General features: G+C 37.1%; 1 protein-coding gene across 2 annotated transcripts; it reads right to left on the reverse strand.

Annotated features, from left to right (window-relative positions):
* Positions 1 to 875: 875 nt before the first annotated feature.
* Positions 876 to 8,279, reverse strand: LOC18433664 (fatty acid hydroperoxide lyase, chloroplastic). 2 transcript variants are annotated; one of them, XM_006843746.4, is made up of 2 exons: positions 7,765 to 8,279; positions 876 to 2,212 (listed from the first exon to the last, which is right to left on the reverse strand). In XM_006843746.4, the coding sequence occupies exons 1-2, from the start codon at positions 8,173 to 8,175 to the stop codon at positions 1,205 to 1,207; spliced, it is 1,419 nt and encodes a 472-aa protein (XP_006843809.1). In that variant the 5' UTR covers positions 8,176 to 8,279; the 3' UTR covers positions 876 to 1,204. The 2 variants fall into 2 exon arrangements, with proteins under 2 accessions (XP_006843809.1, XP_088708857.1); XM_088852731.1 differs by lacking the exon at positions 7,765 to 8,279 and adding an exon at positions 3,608 to 3,752.
* Between the last annotated feature and the right edge of the window lie 1,278 nt (positions 8,280 to 9,557).

Consider the following 9,557-nt stretch of genomic DNA (forward strand, 5'->3'; position numbering starts at 1 on the left):
AAAGTACCAGTTGGCAAACCGACCACCACCAATTTGACCACTACCAATTTGGTCTAGTCTTGATAATTATATTAGTGACACCCTTATCTTCGTTAATTAGTTTTTATCTTTATTCCATCTCCATAAGGTGTATGGTCTATAATAACTATGATAATATCTATCTAATTCATCGTGATATTGTAAAGCTTTTCTATTAAAAACACTCCCAATGATAACACGCATTCCAAATAAGTCAAATGGGGAGCAATTGCAATGAATTGAAAATTAATATAAAAGATAAATTTATTAAGTTGGATGGTGATGGATAACTATTGGTGATAATTTAACGAAATTATATTCATTACAAATTGTTGTTAACATTATAATATATAAAATATTTAATATATGAGATTGTCTATAAAGTGATTATTTATTTTTTACAAGGAAGTCACAATCATTTTTGTCTATTAAATTTCAAATTGTGTAGTTGCGATAATGTCATTGAATAAACACAAAGTTCTAAATAACATTTTTTCGCACTTAGTAACTCACCCCAAGATATCCAAATTGGCATTTAATGAGTGGAAATAATTATGACCGCCGTGTATAAAACATAAATGATGTATTTATAAGATGTCACAACCCCTAAAGTAAATTGTCTTTATTGAAGAGTCAAGACAAGAAGTGTAGTTTGTTGAAGGCTCAAGACAAGACATCGTGAGTCACGTGCTACTTCCATTTGGAAAAACCCAAGCGGTATTTGATACCCATCATACCAAATAAAGAGAGAAGTAAAGAAAGAGCTCCACCAATGGGGAAAAACTAAGGGGGAAAAAAAAAAACTTTAAGATACAAAGAGCAGTAATGAAATGCTCTTTTGAATGAGCAAGCAAAGCTTGATGACCAACCAAACAACTAAAACGGCATTATTTGTTGTTACATTAATTACATTAAGGTAATCCACTCCAAATAGTTGAAAAAAAAAAAAAAAAAAGGTTGTGATGATTATCATCATCATTATTCAGACTGCGAGCCAATCCAACTAATCAAGTAAAAAAAAGACGAAACAAAAAAAAAATATTTATTCAAATCGCATAGTAGGAACGAGCTGTAGGCATAGGTGGTTAGAGTGACGGGTGCCACTCCATTACCTTCAGAATTCCATTCCTACAAAGTCCCAAGTGAACATTAAAAAAAGCAACAAGTGAATGCCACCAAAGTGGTCTCAAGATCTTCTCTTTAGAGAAGTTATGGTAGATGATGAGTCCTTGTCGAGTTGGAAAGAGTCGTATCGCATGAAGAGGTCGGCCAAAATGAGGCGTGTAGTGGCCACGACATAGTCCTTGCCCGCACACTGCTTGTTCTCCACCGAGGGTGTCGCAGTTTGAGGACCATTCGACCAATAGACGTATTGAATTAGGGCCTCACCCCCTCGCTCTTTGGTGAACCTGTCGGCCCTAAACTCCTCTGGCGCCTCGAAAACCCTGGGGTCTCGCATGGCGAGAGGCTGGAACCCACACAGCAGCTCCCCCGCTTGTACCCTGTAAGCACAGTCGTGCGACTTCAAATTAAAGTCACGCCGTGCCCGCCCATACTGGAATGGCACAGGTGGATTCATACGCAGGGCCTCGTAGACTGTCGAGCTTAACAATTCCATCTCTGACACTGCATTGAAGCTCATTCCCTCATGTGCGTTCATTACATCCCGTACCTCTGAGCATAACCTCTCTTGCAGTCCAGGGTCCTTTCCAATGTACGAAATCAACGACGGAAGGAAGATCGAGAAGCCACCAAATGCATTGAATCCGAGAGCATACAGAAGATTGTGTGCAGCGTGGGCCTCCGTGAGGCCATATTCGTTAATGCCGATTGATAACACCTCCTTCGCATGGTTGAGAATGAACCCATGGAGCTTCTCATAGTCACCTCGAACAAGGGCAAAGGGAAAAGGGAAACTGTGGAGCAATAGCTCTTCGAAAGGGTAAGGGATCACGCCTCCAGTGCCCAATGTCGGAACGAGCATGGAGGCGAGCCACTTATCGATTATGCAGTGGCCATTCTTGGCGATCTCAGGATCTACAGCGGGGTCAGCCCCCAGCAGTACCTTGGAAAGGAAGGAGAAGAGGAACTTTTGCAAGGGGAGCAGCACCTTAACTTTGCCCTTATCCTCTACATCCTTCTCTAGTGTGCTCCATAAGGGCTCCAAGCTACTCTGGAGTTCTGGTACCCATGTCTTCAAAAATAATTAAAAATAAAGAGTCACATAAACTTTGATCGCATTGGAAAAGATAATGGTTCTCAATAACTAAATTAAAATTGGAGCAATGGAATTACATAGGTGCCATGGAATTGTATAACCACAGCCACCAAGTGTTTGAAAGCTCATACACGGTACATTTTGATCCATAGAACCAATCAAAGGGAAGAAAACCAAGCAATAAACCACCAAAGAAGACATAGGAGAATAAGATAAAGTGAAACATAACAATTCAAGATGCCAATGGAACCTTGAAACTAGAAAAGTGAGTAAATGTACTGGCTATTTAAAGTCTCTTGAAACTTTCGGTTAAATCTTACTTTGATGTTCAAAATATCGCAAATTTGATATTTTGATTGCCTTTTCTTAATAGGACACAAGCATTGGATTCGATAAATGACACCAATGTTAACAAACACACTTAGTCTAACTCATAATAAACCGAGTTATTCAGACTTTCCATCCTATTAAGTTTACTGTTAGAAACTCAGAATACTGCAGAGAACTCTCTCTTTATTTATTAATTAAGAATATCCCAGACCCCGTATAAATATATGGCCAGTAACAATTAAAGATAAATACCAACAGTTAAGGATAATTACTAACTAATCTTATCATAATCAATAGACATGTAATTAAGAGATATATACCCATACAGATAGATATCCATACTGATATGTATTCATAATGATATATATCAATACTAACAAGATATCAATACGTTAACATTCCCTCTCAAACTCAAGATACATTTACATAAAGCAGCTGGAGTTTGACAATTAGTTTCATAAACGAACTAGTTAGATCCTTAAGTCTTCACATGCATAGATTGCTTGAGCAACAAGCACAGAATGACACTTGGAAGAGCTAACAGAACTCGGTGTGGATCCGAGATAGATTTAGCAACTTGTAGTCCAAGAACACAAGCCAGAACAGAGATAAAGGTTGTTTTGCAGAGAGTCAAAACACGACTCGGCACAGAGTCAAAACAGACTTGGCAAAAAGTCGAAACTTACTCGTCAGATAGTCGAAACAAACTCAGCAGAGAGTCGAAACAGACTCGAAAGAGAGTCGAAACACGACTCGAAGGCATTTGGCAGTGCTTCCTTGGTCTATGAGTTTCTCTCACTAAACTGAGAATATTGATTGATTTAACCATAGACAAAGAGAAGAGCTGAAGTTTATGGACAAAGGGGAGAGCTGAAGTTTTTGCTTAGAGAGATAAAATGGCAAAGTGTGTTTTGCCAAGAAAAAATACATGCCGATCCACAACTCCCAGGGTATTATTTCAAGAAAGAAGTTGTGGTCACAAGAAACTCATAATAAAATTATTTCTCTCTAATTCCTCAATAAATCAAAGGAAAATGCAACCTTGAAAAGCTTTCTGATGGGAAAGCAGGCAAAGCCCTCAAAAGGTTGATTTAATGAATATAAAGCCATCACATTGTGCACGTGCTTTCAAACTTCTTCCCAAACACAGAAGAACCTTCATCCATTGGAGAGAGATCAAGGATTGGGTTACCTTGGGACCCACGAAAGAAACACACGAGAAACATAGAACACAAAGAAGCACGAATTTAAGGAAATGGCAGCAAGGTCTGAATGACAATATCAGAGAGGATGCAGCTGTTTGACAAAGAGTCGGGACGAATCTGAAGCCGAACTCAAATCCGGCAAGCTCAGATCTGAGGTTGAGCAGCCTATGGCTTTGATACCATGTTAGAAATTCATAATACTGTAGATAACTCTCTTTTTATTTATTAATTAAGAATATACAAGGCCCCGTATAAATATACGGCCTTTAACAATTAAAGATAAATACCAACAGTTATGAATAATTACTAACTAATCTGATCATAATCAAGAGACACCTAATTAAGAGATATATACCCATACAGATACATATCCATACTGATATGCATTCATAATGATATATATCAATACTAACAAGATATCCATACGCTAATATTTACAAAGCCTCCAACGAGTTGGGGACCCATACTACACTCATCAGAGTTAAATGTGTTATTCTGATACCTCGAGTTAGCACTTGAGAAACAGGCTGCGGACTCTAGCTAATCCATAGAAACTTGATGGGTCCATATTATGAATAAGTGCAAAATTTATTAAAATACGCATAAGAGATGAACCGTTTAACATTATACTCTTTTTTTTTTATTTAATTTCACAATACCTATAAAAAAAAAAAATATGGTCATGACTTGGAGTAGTTGCAAAAGGGTAAAATGTTAAATAGTTGATATGTTAAGTGTACTTTGATAATTTTTCCCTTATTATGTAAATGGAGAGAAGGCGAGCAATGAAATCTGGCCACTTTCTTCCATTTTGCTTTTTCATTTGCTCTCGGATATTTGTGAAACTTCACTCCTGGGCGTATTTTCCGTCCTCTATTGATTTCAAACAATAGATTTAGGGAAAAAATTGTAAATCTCATATTCCCTTTTTTTTGAGCTGTGGTTTGGTGGAAGTTTTTTTTGTTTTGAGATTTCTGCAACCCTAGTTCGATCCACCTTGAAAATTTTACCCTACTCCTATTTTTGTGCTATCAATCTAAGGTCAAGAAGAAGCACTTATATCAAGGATTTGTAAGGTTTTAAACATCGAAATAGGGTGTCACCAACAATTTCAAGAGCTTGGATTAACTGGATCCAACTTAGAATCCAAAATGCCTTTATTTATTCGTAATCATCAAAGCCATTTTTCAACTAATTGGGGTCGGCTACACGAATTCTAATACAACGTTATGCTCTATCAAGGTCTATACCCTCAGTAAGGCTATATGTCCATATCTATTTTTACATTACTTCAAACCATATCCTTTTGAGCCTACAGCTTATCTTTTTTTAGCCTTCCTCTTGAACTAACTTGCACATTCGAATTAGTGTTGTACTGAGTTTGCGCTGCAAATGGCTAGTGCACCTAAGTATGCAAAATTCCTTTTTGTATTCAATTCTCTTAATTGTTTTATAATTTTTCATACTTTAAAAATTTTCAAGTTTTTATTTTTCTTCAGTTTTGCATTTCTTGCAATTTTGGGAGTCCTTTTTAGTGGATTTGGCTGGTCCACACAAGACTCAACCAAGTGAACTCACTTTGGGTAGTCTCCTAGTCTGAGGACAAGTCTTAGAACACTAGATACTAAACAAACGTTCAGGGATAGATTTTCAAGGTGGATCAACCTAGGATTGTGAAAATAGAAAAAGAAAACTTGAAGGAATGGGGATGGGGTCGTGGTGGTAGCATCCCCACACCTAGTCACCACATTGTGATTTCCATTCCTACCATTAACACCACCCCACTAACACTTTCAAAAAAATCCAACTCCTAATCTACTTCAAAAAATGGGTAGGGGCCTATCTTCCCCCCTGAATTACCAAAACAAAAAACAACTTCTTGCAAACCCCGAACCTAGTTAAAAAACAAAGTCTTATAAATAGTCGAGTTTTTTAGGATGAATGCAAGTCCACATAACTCGTTGAGTCTCAAGGAACTTATCCAAGTTGCTACAGTATTCGGAAGGTTGTCGAGTCCAATTTGGCCTTGATGAGTTTTTGAACACTGATCAGAGCTTAGAAATACATCTTAGAAATACGTCAATTCCAAAACTAAACAAATCCTAACGCCATTAGTGCCATGGGAAAAACAATGTTCGAAAAGTCCACTTGGCCCATGCCTCAACCGAGTACTTTCCCAAGTCCGAGTAAGGGCTGAGTACTATAGCATCTAGGGTTGAGAAAGGGTTGGATCAGGTCTTGATCCATTGGGATCTGGATTACGATTTAAAAAGTAGACAAGGTATCTGTATCCGAATCTGAAAAGTTTACATGGGATTTGGATCCGAATCCATACCCTATTGGATCCAAAAGAATTATTTGTACATTATTTTATATCAATAAAATAATACATAACCAAAAATTACTATATAACATATATGTATATATAAAATAGGGAAAGCTTTCAATGCTTTCTTTAATGTATAGAAGTTATATACTTCCCCTTATCTAACGATCTAATCTGAATAAATAGTTGAGATGGATCCACTTACAAGGTCATGCCTCTACACTGGTTTATTTTTATTTGTGTTTTACAATACAATTCGACCCCAATTTTTGAGCATCCACTCCTATCTTAAATTTGCATATGAAAAAAGTATAAAACAAATATTCTCGATAAAATAAGGCGACCAAAATACACTTGAAAGTGTCAGGAGTATTTTGGTCATTTTATGTTATTGAAAATATTTTTTATATTATTTTAGGTGCTCCTTATTGAGATTATGGAACACACAAAATTTCATATTCATATAATTTGTAGAATAAAAATTATAAATAAAATACTCTCAGGCATCAGATCGAGATCAAACGATTAGTGGCTTATTTGATCTACATTGGACGGCTGGATGGGAGGAAGTATAGAAATTCTATACATTAGGGGGAGTATAGAAACCCTTCCCTATAAAATAATATATGATATTTCAATAACTGGGTCATATCCAAATCGGATCCACCTGTACCCAAATCCGATCTAAACTCTTATTAAGATCAAAATTTTGGATCTAGATCTAAATCTTAAATCCATACCAGGATCCAAAATTTGGGTTTCGGATCCAAACCATGTAAATTTTCTTCCCTAGTAGCAAAAGTATTAAAAAATAAAAAATACGAAAGAATCTCAAAAAATTGGAAAAATATATTCAATGTGAAATTTAACAAAACGCAACTAAATGCAATTAAAAAAGTAGCAAAAAAAATAGATTTTATTAAATGAGTTTGTGATTTGGGGGTATTTTTTAAAGTTTTCAAAAATATGAAAAAATACAAAACAAGTGTTTATGGCCAAAATACTTTCCCATCTTTGTTAAAATGAAAAAGCTACCATATACTTGGCAGCTATAATGAATAATAATATAGGCATCGAGTGGCGCAAAATACATATGATTATATGACTTTTAATCTTTTTCTAGAAATCAGATCATATTGAAATTTTAGACGTGTGTACTAAAAAATGGGCACACAATAAAAAATATAAAAAAATATTTTCAAAAATATAAAATGATTGAAATACCCTTGAAAAATGACTTGGGAAATTTGCTCATTTTAAATTCTTGGAAGTATTTTTTTATATGGTGTGCAATAGTGTTAAGTATATACGTCCAAAATTTCATCTTAATCTGATTTATAGAAAAATTATTAAAATTAAAATAGTTAAATATACTTTAAATCACTCAATGAAGATCTGATGGCTGAGATTCCACATGTATTACTATTCATTATAGTTATGGGTGTTTGGAAGGTTTACACTTGCCAAAATGATAGAGAAAATAAATAAACATGTTACAAATATATTTCTTATTTTTTAAATTTTTTATAATTGTTTTAATTTTTTAAGACCCCCGAGTTGGACCTATAGACAAGGCTCGGCAAGGGCCCAAGCCAGAGTAGACACGGGAAAAACCATAGAAAAACCGAAAAACCAGTTCTAAACCAGAAAGCTAATGCCAAGCTCACCTTTGAGCTTCTACGCAGGTTGTGCATGAGGAATGACTTGATGGAGGAATGCTGCGGCTCTGACGGATCGAGATACGCGAGAACACGCATACCTCCGGTGTAGTTGAGGCTCGGGAGATAGTCTCCCACCAAAACATCTTTCTTTTCAACCAGAGAGACATCAAAGAGAGTGGTGAAGGCGGCGGAGTCGACGATCGCTATGACTTTTGGATCACTTCCCCCAAAGAGGGGAGCGGAAGCAGGCACGTTGGCCCTGAATACTGTGCTCTGATACTTGGCCATGCGATTTCGGAAGAATTTATCGGGACCCTCAAGCCTGAAGTAGTCGAGCCGGTCCATGAGGTTCCCGATCACTGGCAGCCCGTAGCTGCCTGGGATGCTCCTCACCGGAAATGTTTCTTTGCCGCTCATCCTGATCAACGGACTCTCTCTCTTTCTCCTGGTTTTGAGAAGGGAAGGAGTTGTGCACGTCTTATGGCTTGGACAGTCTTTACTAGTTTTGAGAAGGGAAGGAGTTGACTTTGTGCATTTGTTATCGCCTCGATGGAAGGGTCTCTCTTTATTTTACGAGAAATAGTCACTTTTATATATTCATTAAATACCAAGTTTTCAACAGAAACCTGGGCACAAAGTTACAACATAGAGACAGAACAATTACGCCAAAACTAACAACCTACAACAGTTAAATCCTCGCATCTTTCGACAATTAAATTATTCTCAAGACCATCCCATTTTGTCAGCCTCCATGTTACTTTCACACTAAAGTATATATTATCTATTTGGCTAATATGGAAGGCGTATGTTGGAATCTATATATCATGGAGAAGGGTAGATATATATAAAGATTACAACATACATCTTTCATATTAACTTCATAGACTATATACTCTCCTTTCACAACTTTCCCCGTAAACATGTCTAAGGAAGGGTCTCTCCTATCTCTTCTCTTCTCTCTCTCAAAATGTAATTTTTTGTGCCTAACTGATTTTTGAGTGGTGCATAAGTGTGAGTGATTGTGGTGATCAGGGAAAGGGCACTCCCTTTCCCTGCCCTTTCCCTCTCCCCTCTCTCTCTCTAAAAGAAAGGCTATTGGGCCTCTGTCCTTTACCTCCTCTCTCTCTCTAAAAGAAAGCCTACTCTCTTTTTATATATATTTTTGAAAAGGAAAGCATTTAGCTTGTTCTTTCTCTCTCTTTTCACTTGGGGTGGCAACAGGTCGGGTCTAGTTGGATCTGGAGCAAGATCCGAATAGTATCTGAGTTCAGGTTTTGGATCCAGACACAATCTATCGGGTCCAAAAGTTGGACTCATACCCGTTCCCATCGGGTCCCGGGTCTATCCCGTCGAGTCCGGGTCTGATCGGGTCTATTGCCACCGTTACTATGAGCTTCTTTTTTATTTTATTTTTTCCCTTTGTTTTAACATCATATACTCATTTTATTGGCAATAAAGTCATAATCACCTATCATTGATTTCAAGCCGTCTGATTTGTCGTTTACCAGTTAAAGATGACTACGAGTTCTTAATGTATATTATCTTTAATGCACCTAAACGAATAGGGCTTGAAGTATTCTATCTCCAATTGTTTACAGGTATGGGTCGGATCTAACCGGACCTAGACCCAAATGATGTTCGGGCCTAGGTTTTGAAGCCAGACCCGACCTACCGAGTCGAAATGTTGAGCCCATTATCGGACCTATGTTTGGTATACCCAGGCGGATCCGGATCCATTGCTACCCCTACTTTTTTCAATTTTCACCCGTTTAGCTCCCTATATTTTTCAATCCTATGGA

The sequence above is a fragment of the Amborella trichopoda genome, chromosome 12 (assembly GCF_054954075.1).
Source record: "Amborella trichopoda isolate Santa Cruz 75 chromosome 12, AtrichopodaSantaCruz75HAP2 v2.0, whole genome shotgun sequence".
Taxonomy (NCBI): domain Eukaryota; kingdom Viridiplantae; phylum Streptophyta; class Magnoliopsida; order Amborellales; family Amborellaceae; genus Amborella; species Amborella trichopoda.